Below are 18,657 nucleotides of genomic sequence, written 5' to 3'. Positions count from 1 at the left end.
AATAAAATATCAATTTTCATTGCAGCACTCCCTGACGTGTCCAATCTGAAAGCGGTCAACGTCTCAAGTGGCTATATTACTTTGTCTTGGGAACGACCGCGAGGTCGCTTCGAGTACTATTCGATTGAAGTCACCGAAGGCAAGCTTAGCAATGCAGTCAATGCCAAACACAGGCTTGGTTTGTGCGCCAACGGCACCATCATCCGTCGCGATCAGACGGAAATAACATGTGGTCCGTTCGAGCCTTGCAGAAACTTGTCCTGCACCATGCGCACCCATTTGATTGGACAACCTGAGCACAGTTCTCCTGGAGTGACACTAAGGGGCATCTTCATCCCTGCCGCAGGTAAGTAGTTCAGCCGTCACTAAGCAGAGTCTGCGGGATAATTAAGCTCACTGTTAAAAGCAGCGGAAAGCTTAAATATCGAAACCCTTTACAGGAGCAATATTTTATTGAAGAAATCGTGGTGCGGACAAGCAAGTGCTTCGAAAATAGGTTAAGTGACGAAACGGCTTTCTTGCAGAAATGTGGCCTGTAAATTTGTTGTGCTGGAGTTCAGAGCCCATATATACAAGGTAAATCTGCGCCACAATTGTTCGTAAGAGAAATTGCGATTCAATGCTGATACTGGACGCATGTGTAGCAGTGCCGTCCACCTAATGGATAAGAGAGATTAAGAATAAATATTTTCGCAAATTCTTTCTTAGAAACGTTGCATTCCCGGAATATTGTGTCGTGTGCTATGTGCACTTCCTTGAAAGCCATAGCATCCCCTAGACGTTAGAGAAATTCTAAAGAACGAACTTTGCTAGGAAGCCACTAACGAAATAAGGAATTAGGTTGCATGAGGTGTTGCTGGGTTCTTTCAGAAGGAAAGTGCATGAGGTGCAATGAGTTGGGATATATATATGGCTAAGATTTGTGTGAGTTCAAAAAGGTCAAAACACGTGTTTGCACTTATTCAATGTCCCCAAAAGATGACACGGAAGGCTTATTCAGGCGTTGTAGATAGGCTAATGCAATGCCGTCGCCGCTCTACTGGATGCGTGAAGGCGAGCTTCGTGGCTCTCTTTGTTTCTTTCCACCCATTTATACCAAATATTGATGGAGGGACGCTGCGAGCGTCTCCTTTCAAACTGGGTGGTGAATTGCGCCACGATGCTATTGTTATTATTTGGCCTAATATCCTACCTACCTTAGAAACAAAAAACACGCGCACACACGCACACACAAACACACACACACTCACTGAATCGATCCATCCATCCACCCACCCACCCACCCACCCACCCACCCACCTACCCACTCACTCACCCACCCACCCGTCCGTCCGTCCGTCCGTCCGTCCGTCCATCCATCCATCCATCCATCCATCCATCCATCCATCCATCCATCCATCCATCCATCCATCCATCCATTTACGTCAGTCCGGTGTTTCCGACTGACGTAGCTGCGGTGTGCGCTGACTTTCACTGTTGCTTGTAGAGGTGTTCAAATTCATTCAAGCTCCATGATGAATATCTCGAATAACGCATGCTTTTCACTAAAGAAAGGAACATGCGATAGAACATCGCTATCTCCAACTGTACTGTATAAAAAAGTGCCTGTATGCTTCTAGCGATAAATGTAAAAAAAAAGACATCTAATTATTCTTGTAACACCGACGCCGTTAGCTGCTGAGTATGTTCGACTCTCCGAAGAACTTATTTGTGAAAACGCCGCGTTTACTACGCTCATAGCTTATCTTAAAACATCGGTATGGCCTAAGGAACACCGTCTATACAGTGCTTTAGGGCTGAACTACTTAAGCACTGTTGTGAGACTGCTTAGAAGCCAGTGCTTTTCGCGCCACCAGTGTACGCTGGGGAGAGTGAGAAGGTGCATTGTTTGTTCATTTCTTTTTAATATTTGTTTTTAAGATACCTGTGCTATCGTATAGTTACACATGATGAAAGCGAGCGTCTTTGTGAAGCATGGCGACTTCTTAAATTATGGGGTTTTACGTGCCAAAAGCACTTTCTGATTATGAGGCACGCCGTAGTGGAGGACTCGGAATTTCGGCCACCTGGGGTTCTTTAACGCCCACCTACATCTAAGTACACGGGTGTTTTCGCATTTCGCCTCCACGGAAATGCGGCCGTCGTGGCCAGGATTAGATCCCAAGACTTCGATGGCGACTTCACTTAGAACCCCAGGTATAACGCAACATTCACGGAAAATAGCTGAGTGCATGTTCCAATCGCTCACAACTGCCCATATATGGACATATATAGATACCCCAGACATACGTCTATCTGCAGAGCAAAAAAAAAAGCGCAAAAATGCCCGTCAGGTCGGACAAGGCCTAAATAACTTTGTTGACGTCGTATGGGAATAATTATTTCATTCTTCTGAAGGTGTTTTCTCGTTGACTGCCAAAGTACTATTTATGCGGCGTAGGTGGACACGGCTGGGGTACACTGCCAAAGGAAAACATAAGTACACACACAAACAGAAAGGCCACATGCACACACGTGAACACTCACGCATGCACACACGCGCGCCCAGGACAAGCCCTGTCGAGCAGCTGCATTTTGGCAACGTCTGATTTTCGCTTTGCTGGCACCAAGATTCATGACTTCGGTAATTTGCTGTTTCTTTTTCAGAGCCGAATCCACCAATGAACATTAGGATGGTCCCACTATCACCGTGGCGGACTCGAATACAATGGGACCACACGGAAAAAGTGTCCGGCATTGTGGCCTCCTACTATGTGAAGATATGCCGCACATTCGTATCATGCGATCGAGGAGAAGGCTTGATTAATTGTACGGAATACGTGACCTCCGACAGATGGGCAGCGTTTCACAGCACAGCGGACACTCCCTATTGCGTACAGGTTGCTGTAAAAACACAGTGCGGCGATGAAAAACTAAGCAGCCGGCCACTTATGGCGGAAATACGGACGCCGCTCAACGGTGAGTTTCTAATTATATGTCTAGAAAATGATATTGTTCTGAAGGCGCCTGCGCCTTTCAGGTCAATATGATTCTCGCGACCTGACAGCGAGAAATGAACACAAAATTGCAGCCGCGTACCAAATCAAACTGCACATGTGTTTGCGTATGGGTAGCGCGTTCTGGATCGCCTTTGTTCGATACCTATGATAAATTCGAAGCTGGACTTCGCCTTCTGAACACAAATACAACGATAAGAATAACCTAGGTCACGCAGTCGTGTTATCACAGGACATGCGTAAGAAAGTTTGTTTTCACTGATCTCCACACGCGGTGAGGTTTTGTTAGTCAGGAACAACACAGCACACCGCTGCCAATCTTGGGGTATTTGGTGCAAAGAGGAATGCTGTGTTAACTCTGTGGGATAAGATGGCGGACATGTAATGTTACAGTTCATCGAGCTTGTTTTAATTTTCTTTCAATTCTAAGTAGCTTAGCTATTTCCGAATACTCGATAGAAAAATAAATGGGGGAGAAAAAGCGCGAAGAATATCTTATTCTTTACATTTGAACAAGATCTTACCAAGAACTACTACCTTAATAAGGTTAAGAAAAATGCTACAGCCACCCTTCTCTGAAGAAATCTGATAACGTTTTATATGTTAATTTTGTCTAGCTCCAGAATTGTTGAAGAATAAGTGACACACATCGCCCATATCTGCGTTGAATCTGGTACCAATCAAAGTTTTTACCAAGCAGTGTGAAGCCGAAATAATTTTCTTTATTATGAGCCCGGAACTCAGCTCAATTTATCATGCAGCGGTGACACGCAAGTTCACGTGAAGTACGCTTGGATGAGGAGCGCAGCTTCGTTGATGGTGAACTGATATGAGGTGATTGTTTTCTTTTACCAGTGTAGGGTTATTGTGAATGCCTCTTTAGAGCAATTAAGCAGGTTCTAATGAAATGAAGTAGGTTGAAGTCATGGCATATACGATGCAGAGCTAAATGTAAAAGGTATGCATTTCATGGTACGGGAAGCGTTACAGAGAGAGAAATAATAAACATTTTTATTAGATAAATGCAGCTTTGGAGAGGCATCCTCGTTCAAGACTGCCTTGAGCTCGGGCCGCGTCCTGGGCCCTCGCAATCAGCCGTTGCTGATCCTCGAGGTCGGAGCCGGCCGAGGCTCTCTCCCAAAGCTTGTTGGTGTGGTGAGGGTTAGGTGGATTTATTGGTGCTTCTGCGCAACCGCCTACAACGTGCCTGAGAGAACCGGGCTTTGCGCAGAAGCAGCATTGCAGAGAGAATTGTGTAGAGGCTATGAGGTGATTTCTGGTTGGGTGGGGGAATGTATTAACCTTTAGAGCACGGAGGTATCGCTCCTGCTCTCTAGGTTTGGGGGTGCATATGTTCTGCGGGTTAGATTGTAATGTTGTGTGATGCCTTGATACGAGACTAGAGGGGGCATACGCTCGGGTTCATATTCCTCGGCTTTGGCTTGCTGCATGAAACCTCGAGCTACGTGGTTCCCGACCTCGTTGCCAGGAATGCCGTGATGAGCGGGCACTCAGATGATCATGACTGATCTCGTTGACAGCTTTTGATTGATGATGTGAGCGTAGTTGTATGAATTCTGCCGCTAGCAAAGTTGCGGCAGGCCTGTTTGGAGTCGGTCGCTATGATTTCAACTTCTGTTTGGGAGAGCGCGAGGGCCATGGCGGCTTCCTCGGCTTGGAGGGAATTGTTTCGGGTGAGCGAAATGCTACTCCGATGTTCTTTGTTGACGACTACGGTGGCTGCTGTGGCTGCACGTTTGGTGTAAGACCCCGCATCCGTGTAGGCTGTAGAGAGTAAAGTCCCGTATCGCTTGTGTATGGCCAGGGCCTGGGCCTCCCTTCGCTGTGCGTGGTGCACTGGGTGCATGTTGCGAGGTAGAGGACGTACGGTGATGTTGCTCCGGATGGCATAGGGTAAGCGCAGTCTGGGGCGGCGGATGGCTGAGAGGGGCAGAAAGCCCCAGGCGTATGAGGATGGACCTCCCCGCTTCCGTAACAGCCAGCATTGTTCGTTGACTGGATAAATGTGCCTCGATCAGCTCCTCGGCCAAGTTGTGCACTCCTAGTCGTAGTAGACGTTATGTGGACGTACTAATCGGTGGGCCCATCGCCTGGTTAAATGCCTTTCTGATCACTGTGTTGATTTTCTTGAATTCCGTAGCGTTGAGTAGCGCGTATTGAATAGCGTTATTCGAGACGAGACGAAGGCTTGGAGAAGCCGAAGTGTGTCAGCCCTGCCCATGCCTCTTGCCGTGGTTGTTATTCACCGGGTCATGTGGGTAACTTGGGCTGCTGAGATCCATGGCCTAAAAATTGAAAGGGTGCTGTATGGAAGCCCGCGAAAATCGACGTTTACTATCTTCTAACCTATGACTCATGAAATCCGTATAGTGTGGAAATGTATCTGTGGTTCCTATATGCGGCATTATTTTTCTGCTGAAACATGAGGTGCAATTTGTTTAGTATGTCTTACACAGGCCACCAGCTTTTGTAACGGTGAAACGTAAAACATTTCCTATGCAGCGCAGTAATGACGGTTGTATATGCGATTGTTGCATTCGCTATTTGTTTATGTTATTTGTAGCAGTTCGTCTTCTTCTCTTTCCGAATTGCTATTGCAGGCGTTTTTATCTTCGCATTCTTTGCCAAATCAAGAGCGTGTGTCCTTCATATTTATGTAAAATCTGCCTGTAGCGGCATTTAGCATAACAACAATATTTGGTGCTCTAAGCAAGTGCGTGGTGGTATAGGCATCGGAGGAATGTTTATACGAGGTAGAGTAGCTGCCGTAAAGTTAAATAATTTGCTCTTGTACCAAGTAATTTAAAATCTGTTAGCCTTTCCGTGCTTACCTAACGAGAGAACAGTCAGCCACGTAAGATGAAAATGTAGGCCTATCCCGGAGGTAGTGCAATTCAAATTAAAATTCAGATCGTTTATTACTCCTTGAAAACACAATAGGAATGTGTCCAACGTTGTTTGGAAACTTAGCCATAGGCTTGTAATGGGTCTATAAAATAAAGCACAATAATGCAGACACTCCATTATGTATAAAATTCCAACATAAAATAGCGTGGAGAGGGAAACTTGCATGAGTACAAAGGTAAAAGAAAAGAATGCATAACGAAGGGCAAGTGGATCAATTTAAGAAAACATCTTACATGTTCACATTATGTGGTAAAATCGGATGCTCACAAGAGGTAGAATATATTTAAGGTAAAGTGTGCATGTGCACTAAGAACTGCCTGACTGCTGGAGCAAACGTTCGAGCATACTTTATGTAGTGTGGAAGGTTGTTATCTATTTTTGCCCCAATAAAAGAGAGCCGTCTTTCTCCATATATGTTGTGCCTGGGCGGGAGGTTAAAGTTACTAAGTGTTACATCCCTAGCAGTTCGACATGATGTATAACAGAGGGATATATGTAAGGAGTGGTTATATCTCACGGTGCTTTTTACAAAAGTTGCTATTTTTTACAAGCGCAGTGAATCTAAGGTTAGCATCTGTAGGCCGTCGAGTAATGGCGTGTTGGGGCAATACAGCTTAGAATGAAATATGATTCTTAATGACCGTTTCTGTATTATTCCGATTGGTTCGAGATAATAACTGTAAGTCAATCCCCATGACCCGAGACAGTATGAGAGATGCCTATGAATAAAGGAGAAAATACCAGGTGGATCCGCGGCGGAGGTGAAGCAGACTTCAAGCACTCACCCAAGTGACGCGAAAATGCATAGATTCTTTGTAATAACGCATACAATATAGCAACAGCCCACAACAAGTGCGGCTTCATCTTCGTGCTGCTTGTCACTTCCACGCTAACGAAGTGGAGAGTCCCTACGTGCTAAGAATTCGCTCATCCGTAGCTGAAGTATGGACACCTTCGTTTGGTGAGATTCCACAGTGTTGCTGTAGAATGTCAGTAGGTTTTTAACAAAAAAATGCATTATAAGTAGGGAAACGCAATGTGTACGATGCAAAAACTGAATCAAAACATGAAGCTAATGGCTTGACGAGCATTAGTGCCCCTGCAATAAGGTATGAGGCCGCCTATGCAGAAAAATGACCTCTGGTAAAGCGATACTTCCGATATGTGGTTTCCTCCGCTGCAGCAGTCACATCAACAGTAGTCTCACCAAATCAATTACAAATCACACAAGGCCTATTAGTACCGAGAAAGAAAACTAGCGCCGATTTGTGTGTGATGAAAAGAGAATAGCGTCGAAAAAAAAACAGGTATATATTTCTTTTACAAATTTCGGTCATTATCTTCGAATGATTTACACCAGATATGTCATCGTTAGCGCCACTAACAAAATATTGCGCAAAGTGCCTTCCTCAACTTCTAGGCTTTAAGTTATTGGTAAAAATTGATATTACTTCAGGTCCTTTACAACTTCACAGGAAGAACACCCCTTTCGTTTTCCTGCAATTTCCTTAGTGGCGTCTGTGGTGAATGGTATGAACAAGTATAAAAACAGATTAAAGAAAGTTCATTGGTGCATTTAACAAGCGTGTAACTTTTTTAGATACTGGCAAAAACACCTTTTAATCTGATTGTGGGTGAAACAATTTTTTTGCTGAAAGCAATCCAGAGGGCATGAAACTTACTGAGAAAATTCCGTCGTTGGTGTCAGAAAAAGTTGAATGTTTGTATGACTTCCATTCTGAAGAAACAACAGCGCGAAATATAGGGACATTGATTTGCTAAATCAGACTACTAAATGTGATTAGCAGGGTTTAGATAAATAATGCCATTGGAACCGACGTCTCCACAAGGCGACTTGTTTTGTTAGGGCGCAGTCGCTTGTCGCAACGTTGGCTCAGGTGACACGTATTCTTCCACCAATGTTAATCGCTTCAAAATTATGTCTTCCTGTTAACATCTGTGTGTTAGCATCTGTAATGATAACGACTATTTCTCATCTGCTTCATTGCAGCGCCTCCTGAAATTATTCACCTCCGCCTGGTCAGGAAAGGAGAAAACTTCTTCACTGTAGCCTGGACCAGGCCAGAGGGCAGCTTTGACTACTACCGCGTGTTGCTGAAAGATTTCAAGACTAGAAACCAAACCGTCACTGTGGGCTCATGCGCGAATGGCACAATTGTTCACGAGGACCAGACTGAAATAACGTGCAATCAACTTGAGCCACAGAAGCTGTATCTGATTGAATTGCAAACGCACATCAGTAGACCGTCTGCCCGAAGCTCCATTGCAGTCAGCAGAGCCATCGTAACGACCCCCCGAGGTAAGAGACGTTCTGGCCGCTTTGAGAATGAAGCATAGTTACCCTAATTGTTTCGTGACTCACACTTTAGCCGCCAGCATTTGTGTCGCTTAGTTTACAGCTAACTCGTGACATTTCAATCATAATTCACTAAGAGATCGACGTAAGAGCATTTTGATAAATGATAATGTGACTTTACTGTCGCAATCATCGCCACACTGCTGAAGAAAAATTACGTTCATGCTATCTGAGCGATTACTTCAGAAATGACCTCAGCGCCGTTGTATTTGCTCGTTCCTTTTCTTTTGGGAAATATCTGACGCTATCTGAAATGTTTATATCAAATTCGCATTGTCTCTAATTTTAATCAATATGGTTGCGAAATCAGTTAATGTTGCTCGAAAATTTTTTTATACCTTGTTTTGATGAAGGAGAAAAAGTATGAAGCTATGGTTTCACAGGAGTCTACTAATGTGTCAAAATATGAATTATGCTGCCTCTGTACCTTGCCGATGGTGTTTAGCACCTCTGTGGTGGCGCATGCAGAATAATTTCAGTCGATCTGAAAACCCCACTGGAACAGTGGTTGCCTGGTGCAAACGGCCTTCACAAAAAGAATAACATAGCTCACAAGTGTAGCTTTTCTTACAATGCGGGCTTTCCAGGAAGTGGCTAGTAAATAGAAAGGCGAAATACACATCTTTCATAACGATAAAAATGCTTGTTCAGACTGCTTCATTAGAAAATTTTGTTCATTCTAATTTATTATTTTTAACATGACTACGAAGATAAACAGTGTCTGGCACGTACAAGAACGTCAATAGCTTTCTTAGTAGATGACTGAAAAATCGTGCTTAGTGTCCGACAGAAAGAAAACATGCCTAAACAGCCACCAGGTTTATTAGTGATGGAGCTACTGGGTTCTATAAGACGTATTTGTAATCAAGATTTAGCTAGATCAATTTGAACGTGCACAGATGAGTAAAAACAAACGGCTTGACATCATTACAGGTAACGCACGCTTAACTGTTCAATTTAAGATGGCTGATTGTTTTTCTTAGTAAGGATTCTACGTGGCGTAGCAAGTTCTGCTAATTATGAAACATAAGCTTTACTACAATGCTGCTCAATAACAATTTCCTGGTTATTGTGACAACTTAGGTTAAAATGTAGCGCACGCTCCGGGTAATTTACGATAGTTTGAGGCCCGAGTAGAGCAACACGCAAAAACAATGAATTAGGAGCCCGATTCAATCTAAATATTGCACATTTTTGGCCATGGCTGCAGGCACATTTCGCAGTTCACAATGTGCAAGCTGACAAGCGTGTCGAGACATTATCACCGTATTCGATGCTACCATTTCCTCAACTGGTCAATTAGAATACAATTGTATCGGTCGCAGGCTGTGGCGTCGTGACTTCATAAATGCTATTGTACACGCAATTTATCTGGCGCATAAATTGCTGTTTCTTTATGAAGCATTTCCTGCGACAAACCCTCGTGAATTTTGAAAGAAAACAAGGAAAACAAAGCCTGCCAACTGAGTCATCAAATTGCGTTTGTTACCAACTATTACTGAATTATGTAGTATTTATGGGAGTGCTTTAGTGTTTGAGAGGTGAATACTCCAAGGCTTAGCCTACCGCCTTCGTAAAGCAGAGTTGGCGACCGATATAAACTTCAGAGTAAGTTTTCGGACTTATAATAGCCTTAATTTTTCGTGGTTGAACATGCGTTTTACAGCTGAATACGAGGTGTCCAACCTGAAGATTGTAAACATCACTGCAACATCTTTCGCTGTGACCTGGGAACGGCCGAAAGACTGCATCGAATATTACACGGTAGACGTCACTGACTACAGTAGTGGCAACATTGGCAACAGGCTTTACGGCGTGGTGTCATGCAACAATGGCGCGGCTATCAATCCGAGGCAGACGAGTGTCATCTGCACCAAATCCGACACGTGCACCGCCATCAGTGTCCGAGTGAAAACACACACCAGGGGTCCTCCGGAGCATGCTTCACCTGGAATAACACTGGAGAATGTCCTGATTCCTGGAACAGGTATTAGGCTTTCTGACCCTTGTAGCAATCACAAAAAAACAAAGGTGCTGAAGTTTGTAAATTATATACGTGTAGGCTATTATGTCTAAGTGTGCACCATCATTTAGTTATCTGATTGAGTGTACTGATCATGTTGCGTCTGGAATATTTTTTTAACCCATGTCAACATTACATTCCACTATGGCCGGTAGAACTTGCTCCACAGGAATCATGTGTTATGTTGTGTAATGCAGCAAGGACTTGATTTTCTGCTTAAGTTTTGCCCTCGAAATCTGGTATGAGGCAGTTCTTTAAGCATACTGTGCTGCGTCTTTGCAATATTCGTCTGCCTTTAGCAAGTTCCCAAATACTGCTTTAAATGTGTACACAAGAAAGCGTGAAAGTGTTTCTGGAGAACTTTATTGACTCACATAATCGACAAGGAGCTGAAGCGTCCTGGTAGTAAGTTAGTTTTTGAAGCTCGTCACTCTTATTTTCTTTTTGCAGGACTTCCAGAAGCGACCAACCTGAAATTGGTAGCCGTGAAAAATGACTCTTTTACCGTCTCATTGCAAGTGCCCGGGAAATGCTTTGACCGCTACATTTATAATATCCGTGATCCCAGTGATCGTAGTCGTTCTGTGAAAGCAGAGAAATGCTTTACAGAGAGAACACTAAAGTTAAACACTTTTCATATGACATGCATTGGTGTTGAGGCGTGCGGCAAAGTGGACATCAAAGTGTGGATACGTAAAGACAAACCACATAAACGAGACGCACCTGCAGTCGCGCTGCGTGGTATTTACATCCGTGGAAAATGTCATGGATAGTATTTTCTGCCAAAACTTTGAGGCGTCTGAGTCCCCCAGGGTAATGAAAGCCAAAAGCAGCAAGAAAAACAAAATACACAATTTTGCATGTCTTGTTGCTGTCGCCGTCGTCATCGCTGTAAACTTACGTGAAACTCATTTGGCCCAAACGTCCCAGTTGTTTCCATATACATCGAACGACTTTTAAAAGACTATATTGACCCAGTTTTGCGATTGTAAGTGCCAGGTAACGAAATGCTTCCAGGTAATCTTTATGACATAGTTTGTCATTGTTGTTACAATAACCGCTTGTGATTCTGGCTGTTACTATATTACTCTAAAAAACTGCGGGTCAACAAATACTCGAACACTACAACTTTTCTTGTGCTTTTAAGCTTGTTGAGCCTATTGAGATTCCTAAAATGTCAATGACTGCCTAATTCTAAATTGACGCAAGATTTTATTTGCGATTTGTCACGCTGCTCTTTCATTAGCAGCCTTTTAAGGTTGTGTGACATGTGCTGGCCAACTTACTGCTCATGTCTTGCACGCAATTTCCGCTTTAGTAATATTTTTGGTGCTAGTATATTTAGTGTCTCGGTATCCTACGAGCGACGTGTTGACAAGCTCAATAGTATTACATGCATTCCTGCAAATCTGCTCCAGAGGCAAGCGTATACCTTGCAAATGCTCAAGTCCTGTGTTGTCTACATAGGTAAAACATGTACATAATACCATGTATACAATCGGTGTCTCCAAAATAAAGTTTCTGATCCTCTCTTTCTGAGCGGTGGCCGCTAATATTTGTTGACCCGTGCGGTGCGACCATCATTGAGAGTGCTTGCATACCTTATTGCTGCAGCCGGGGTTATTCCATGCGGAACGTCCCTGACCCAAAAGTGACCATCATTCCTTTTCATGAAAAAAAAAAACGTGCTACATGGCAGTTGTGTGAATAAGGTTTTACCAACGTACTCTCGTCAAAAAAATTTTTTCGATCACGTGAGCGCTCTTTGAAACTTCCGCAAAGGTGCGAAATTTGGTTGTAGGTACATTTTTTTTATTCAGGTGTGAAACTAGGTGCAATAACAAATTTTATTTTAGAGCATCGTGTTGGCATACGTCTTTGCCATGACGTCGCAGGTGAATGCAATTAAAATTTTCGGAGCTTATTTGTCTCAGTAAAAAAGCAATACAAGTTGCGTTTTAGAAAGGTTTTTAGTAAACTGCCTTATTTTTTCAGCTACCGTAATTTTTCTCCCTTTTTGGCTATTACTACAGTGTCGGCTAAAAATAATTTGAAATAATTATTGGATGAATTTTTAAAAGAAATACCTCAAAATTTGGCAAAAAGGACTTTCTTGTGATATTCAAGCCAAATTTAAGCATTAGGGCCATCCAGATAAACATATGTCACATAGCTCAATCTACGCACCTACCTCTTAGCTTGCGATTTAAAAAATTTCGTTCGAGAAAAAATTTGTCTGAAGCGAGAAATCAATTTTTGAATTCAACAACCAATCTCACCAGTAGCCACACCGCATATGTGCGGCAGCTCTCGTTATCGTCTGCACACTGTCCTCTGCGCGTCGTCGCCTGCTCTTTTCCTTGTCGTCTGCCGCCCAGCAGACGGCGGCTAGTATACGGGCTGATCAATTTTCTCTTTTATGGGATTTTTAAAAATCACATGTTGCAAAAACCATAATTCTAGTTTCTGAGCTGGATTTTTTCGGGAGGCGGACACTACTTACCCCAAAAATCAAAACGCATATTCAAAGAATTAACTAACATTCACTTACTTCCGAAATAACTATTGTAGGGGGACATATTGAAATTTACTAATTGTAGCCGCCGAGATTGTCAGGCGTATCCACTTCGAATGAATTTCCAGAATGACTGCAGTTTCAAAATATACACCCTCAAACAGGGCTAAAAATTCACTTATGATCCGTTTACTTCTTTACCAACAAGCTCTTTTATGCATTCAAGCATGAAAGTAAGTGTAGTTCGTCCAATACATTGCGAAATAATATTTCCAGATCAGTGTCGTTCTAGAAATTCATTCTAAATAAACTGTACCGTAAATATAAACAACAAAACAATAAAACGTACAGCGTCCACAAGTGGAGGCCTCGTCCGTCATTCATGACGCAATAGTAGCTAAATATAGCCTCTCACTCTCCGCCGAGAAAGACATAGCTCGGCAGTACATCTGTCAATCCGAGCAGCAGTGGTCACGCTAGGGAGAGCTCAATCAGCCATAGTAGGCACACTCTATCAAACAAGCTAGTGCTCGTCAGAAATTATCAGGCCTACAAGTGCGTAATCTTCACCAGAAATTTCCCGCTTGCTTTAGTAGGCACCCTCATGCTCAACCCACAGGGTCCACAAAAGGCGTGACCAGACTCGGCTAGCAAGGCTGAGGGACGACAATTAACCCCCACCACTTTTGACTACGGCGCGCTCATTAGGAATGGGGAGTGAATACGATGGCCAGGTTACACCGTATGACGTCCACTCTTTCAGATATGTGTACGCTTTCTGATATGTGCACCTTTGTATAGAGAAAAAGAGCCATTACTTATTCATGCACGTGTCGAGTGCACAGCTGGCGTTGTTGTCACGTCACGGCGTTGTTGTCACGTCTGGCAGAATGACGCTCGTTGATGGTCTCCCTCACACCGCCACGTTACACTCTTTCTCCCTGTGACGTAACAGCCAGAGCGAACCGTTACAGAATACGGCCCCTGCAAGCAGAGACGATTTTCTCAGTGTTACACTTTGACAGTGCAAAAGAGCTGGTACCACTGCTGGTTCGCTGCTCTACTGAGGAAATTTAATGCTGACCAATATAACTTTCGTATATAATAATATAATATAATAAATGGGGTTTTACGTGCCAAAGCCACTTCCTGATTATGAGGCACGCCGTAGTGGGGGACTCCGGAAATTTCGACCACCTGGGGTTCTTTAACGTGCACCTAAATCTGAGTACACGGGTGTTTTCGCATTTCGCCCCCATCGAAATGCGGCCGCCGTGGCCGGGATTCGATCCCGCGACCTCGTGCTCAGCAGCCTAACACCGTAGCCACTGAGCAACCACGGCGGGTTATAACTTTCGTCAAACGATCAAATTGGAACTTGCGGCAGGTCAACAGATGCACAATAAATCGGACGCTGGTCTCAAGCAAACCCTTTTTGTAGATTCGGTGGGAATAAATTGATGCTTGGAATTGAAAGCGTGCCTGCACAATATTTTGTGCAGTACGAAAAAAAAAAGTTGTGCAGTGCAGCTTGAGGACAATAGCTCAATGAGCAGTGTTGTTACATAACTGTTTGCGTAAGTCAGAAAAAAATTCTAGTGGTGCTGTTGTCTGTGTTGGGTGCATTGTTGTCGCTGCTCTAGGACCTTGTTTCCCGAGTCAGCCGTCTTGTGTTAAGGTACAGGTGTGCTGAAGGTACTTGACTGCAGAACAATTAGCATGGACAATAACACTGCTCTGCCAAATGCTGCTACCAATGAAGAGAAAAGAAGGAAAACTGAGATTATACATAAATATTAACATGCCTTACTCTTGCATCAATCCAACCACAGTGAGGTGCTTTTGTGAAATGGCAAATTTATGCTCTTATGAGAATTTTTTTCTTGGCTTTTATTGTGCACGAGTAGTGCCTCTGATTTCAACCCTGCCGTTTCAGACTTTTCTGCTCTAACATTATTTGGCAATTTCCTTCTTTACACCGGTAGAAGGATGGTAGCGTTATATAATGAAATAATCAAATGGGCCCTGCAAATGCCTGCAGTATTCTTCTACCTTCCAAAATGTGCCATCAGGACTGCATCAAAACAAAGAAACTACAAGGCCATTTATAAGCAACGTTGCATCATTGTTCAACAGGGACATATGGGGCCGTGAGAAGGAATGAGCGAGTTCAGTTTGACAGGAAAATATGGTCACCGTTGTATGCAAGCATATTTTCCCCGTACATGTGCTATCATAACTGGAAGGTGTGTTTTTGTTGAAGATTATCTGGCTCGTCTAAAAATTCCCCCAACCTTCGTTTCCCAAAATGCAATAACAGGAATTCTAAGCAACGTATTTAGTGATGTACGGTAAATACGTTGTGTATGATAATTTTTTATAAAGATGATAGACACGTATACACGGCCATACAGATATAGTCGTAAATACGATGTGGTCTCAGAGTTGTACAGTCGCTTGTAATAGGATCTGCAACATAGTGGGCGTGTTCAAAAAGGTCCCAAGAATGCATCTGGGCGCCGACATGCAGATATATAGCAAACTAAGCATTGTTACAATTTCTGGTATACGTTACACATTCATCTGGTATGTCGGCGTAACCGTGTAGTCTTGGGGTTTTTTCCAACACGTGCACCATGTTGCCGCTTATATCTCACGTAGTTGTACAGATTTTCATTTGCACAGAAGTGGCCAAGGTTTAAGGGAAGCAACAAAGATGTAATTAAGAGCACCAACCAAGCTGTTGTTGCGCCGAAAGCGTGAACGCAAGCGCAAGCTTCACCACGATGCTGCGTTTCTGCGTCAGAGGCACCGCGTCAGAAAAGAGCACCGCGTACTGCTAAAGGTGACGTCAAATAAGATCAACGCAAAGCGCACTGCGTGCATTCTTCCGGTTACCCACATATTCGCGTATGACAGGCACGGACGTGGGCGCGCATCTGTCAAAGGTTATTTTTTGCTCAACAGGGTTAGGAGACTAATCGCTTCATGAAGAATTGCGCCAAAAAAATCCTGCGAGCAAACTGCAAGCCGGGAACACTATGGCCGTTGCATTTACTACAGGTATCACAGCCTCACAATATCGGAGACCTCAAATGCACGTCACTCAAGACGTGCATTAGGCTTGACCTTTACGCTGCCGCTATCGCGCCTCATCGGGGTAAAATGGCTGCACTGCTCATATAACTACGACTAAATGCTTATCATCAGCTCGCCCTGCTGCACGCTCTGTCCTTAAAGGGCAAGCATTTAACGAGAGTGCATGCACTTGCGGTGTCTACAAAGCGTGTCATCGTTTCATGCGACGTTTACTCTAGTACGAACACGACACTGAAACCAATGACTGCGATAAGAAAAACGCGCTGGCCTACTCAACTCTGCGGAGAGTGGTTACTCACGCTTTTCTCCTCATATTTTCGTAGCATTTGCAGGAGATAAGTGGAAAGTGTCCCGCTGGTTTAAGTCTTTCGTAATTTTAAACTCTGTTGTAGAACCGCATGCTGGAGGTGTACTTCGCGCAGAGTTTGCGCGGCGATGACGTCACATTTGCCATCGCGAGAAGGCAACCACAAGCAGCACTCGCGCGTCAGTTAACGGGTGCGAGCGGCCTTAAATGTGAAAAGAGCCAGACCCTACACGACCCTATAATTTTGTATTTCTCCACCACGGAGGAAACGGCGCTGTCGTTTGGGTGTACCTCTCGTACGCCTGAAGCGGTTTCGTTGCTGCGCGTCGCCATGAAAACTTTAAGGGAATTTTTAATGCTAATTTTTAATTATTTAAATTGGGTTTTGCCTTATCAGTTCCAGTCTGTCTCTTACGCTGATGGTTTCCGCTGTCGTAATGAACCGTGCACACGATCATTTCTGTCGTCATTAAGCCACCTGGTCTTCTTCGGCTTCGCCATTGGCACGATAAAGCTGAAATGCCATTTTGACGTTACTATCACTGTCGTGATACCTTGCGTAAACTTTTTCTTCCTAAAGTATGCTTATGGCTAGCCACAACAAAAAATAAAATATTTGAATTCAAGATCAGTTTTAAAATATGGTTACATCGTTTGATTTCCGCACACCTACAGATAGTAAGACGACTCAGCTGAAAGGCGTAGACAAAGGAAATCAGGTTGATTCATTACAAGTTTAGACCACTTACCTCTACTACGTTTTGCTGGATGCCACATTGCCGCTTACGGAGCCAGGCTCAACTGAAGCCAGAGAATGTGTGGTGCCGTGCGGCAACTTGTCTTGGAACTAGGGCGTACGCTGCGCTTAAAAGTTGGTGTGGTCATATAATATGGAGGCCATAACAAGTTTTCTTCGACGGTTTCCGCGATTTAGGCGATGGTGCCTCTACAGTTCTGGTAAGAGCCCTTAGGATAATTTGAATCAGTATGCGATATTTTTTTTTCTCTTACATAAAGCGTTTTCCCCATCACCCATGCCTCCAACGAAAGTCAGTCATGCCAGCAATGCTGTGGGCGCTGCAATGAAAAATTCTCGACGTTTTCTCCACTACTTCTCTGGCCTGGTTATATAGCTTAAAGGCACACTGAAGCGAAACAATAAATCAGTTTAGACTAATGAAGCATTGTTTGAGAACCCTGCGGGCAGTCATTTCAAAGATATAGGTTGATTATTAGATCAGTATTTGAATTTAGCAGTAGCAGTATTCCAAGTATCAGTATTTGAATTTAGCGCCGAAACCCCAGTGCCGATACGTAAGCGTGACGACAGGGATACCAAAGTATGTTTTTGCATTTGGGCCACGTTGGCTGAATAAAGGTTCCCGAAACTTGTCATGTGTAATATTTGTTTCCTTTAGAACACAATGTAGTCAATCTGTGCCGCTATGTATAATTAGTTGGCCCTAGAAGACGCCATCAAAATCCACGACGTCACAACCCCCAGGTGTGGGAAGTAGGCGTCGCCACCCGTATTTCGTTCTTGCGCTTTTTCTGGCTTATCAAACGTCTTATCGCTATAAGAGTGGTGTTCTTGATGTTGTAGAACAGTAATTTACTCATGCAGGATAAATTATTTGTCACTGTAGTGTCCCTTTAGGGCGCCAATGGCAGGTATGCTAGGTGAAGGAAAAGAGAACTGAACTACTTCGTGCGCATAGTGCTGCAGAAACGTCGAGGAGCGCCAACTTCCGGGACAAGGCTGGCTTCAGTAGAGGGCGCTCGAAGCGCTACCCAGCGCCCTCTAGTGGAGATCAGTGGCATAAACGCCATGACCTCTCACACACTCGACGCTTGCCACGTTCTCAACGACTGAAAAGCAAGCTTGTTTATGTATATCAATTTATTTATGACGAGATTTGAGGCTGACTCATGGAAATAAGTCTCCTTTCCACGGTCTCATAGTCGCGTCAAAAACACACCGCTGCAAAGTTCAGTAGCCATTCACACATCTTCAAAATATTCATTTTTTTTTATTTCCTCGCGAGCATATATTATGGAAATGCCGAGGGACAAATAACATTAAAGAAAACGCGACCTCCAGCAGCAGCCTTCGCACGCGCTGGGAAGCCGCGCTGCTCAGCCCCGCCTTCGGGGATCAACTATGGGCCGTCCAGCGGGCCGAGAATGCCGCCAGGACCCCCGAACTCCTGGCCGTAACCTAGGCGGGGCCATTGGCCCTCCCCACCAACTCGCAGGGCACACAATAAAGTTCTTTCCTCCTCCCCCTCATCGCGAACTTCAGAAGCGGGGCAGCATTGATCTGCTCTTTACTAATTATGGTTAACCAGACAATTTCAGCACTGGGCTGGAAGATCTACATACAAAAAAGGCAGTAGTATTTGTTGTGTTGTG

At 44.0% G+C, this 18,657-nt stretch overlaps 1 protein-coding gene across 2 annotated transcripts in view; it reads left to right on the top strand.

Annotated features, from left to right (window-relative positions):
- LOC135907386 (phosphatidylinositol phosphatase PTPRQ-like) overlaps positions 1-11,771 on the top strand; it is a 49,132-nt gene extending 37,361 nt beyond the window's left edge. For both annotated transcript variants that reach the window (XM_065439077.2, XM_070528203.1), the window contains 5 exons: positions 26-346; positions 2,647-2,958; positions 7,936-8,244; positions 9,968-10,288; positions 10,775-11,771. In XM_065439077.2, coding sequence (XP_065295149.1) covers positions 26-346; positions 2,647-2,958; positions 7,936-8,244; positions 9,968-10,288; positions 10,775-11,097 — 1,586 coding nt within the window. In that variant the 3' untranslated portion in view covers positions 11,098-11,771. The remainder of the gene's footprint in view (positions 1-25; positions 347-2,646; positions 2,959-7,935; positions 8,245-9,967; positions 10,289-10,774) is intronic.
- The last annotated feature ends 6,886 nt before the right edge of the window (positions 11,772-18,657 follow it).

The sequence above is a fragment of the Dermacentor albipictus genome, chromosome 10, assembly GCF_038994185.2.
Source record: "Dermacentor albipictus isolate Rhodes 1998 colony chromosome 10, USDA_Dalb.pri_finalv2, whole genome shotgun sequence".
NCBI lineage: Eukaryota > Metazoa > Arthropoda > Arachnida > Ixodida > Ixodidae > Dermacentor > Dermacentor albipictus.
The sequence above is the reverse complement of the archived record's forward strand: the minus strand, read 5'-3'. Positions and strand labels throughout refer to the sequence as shown.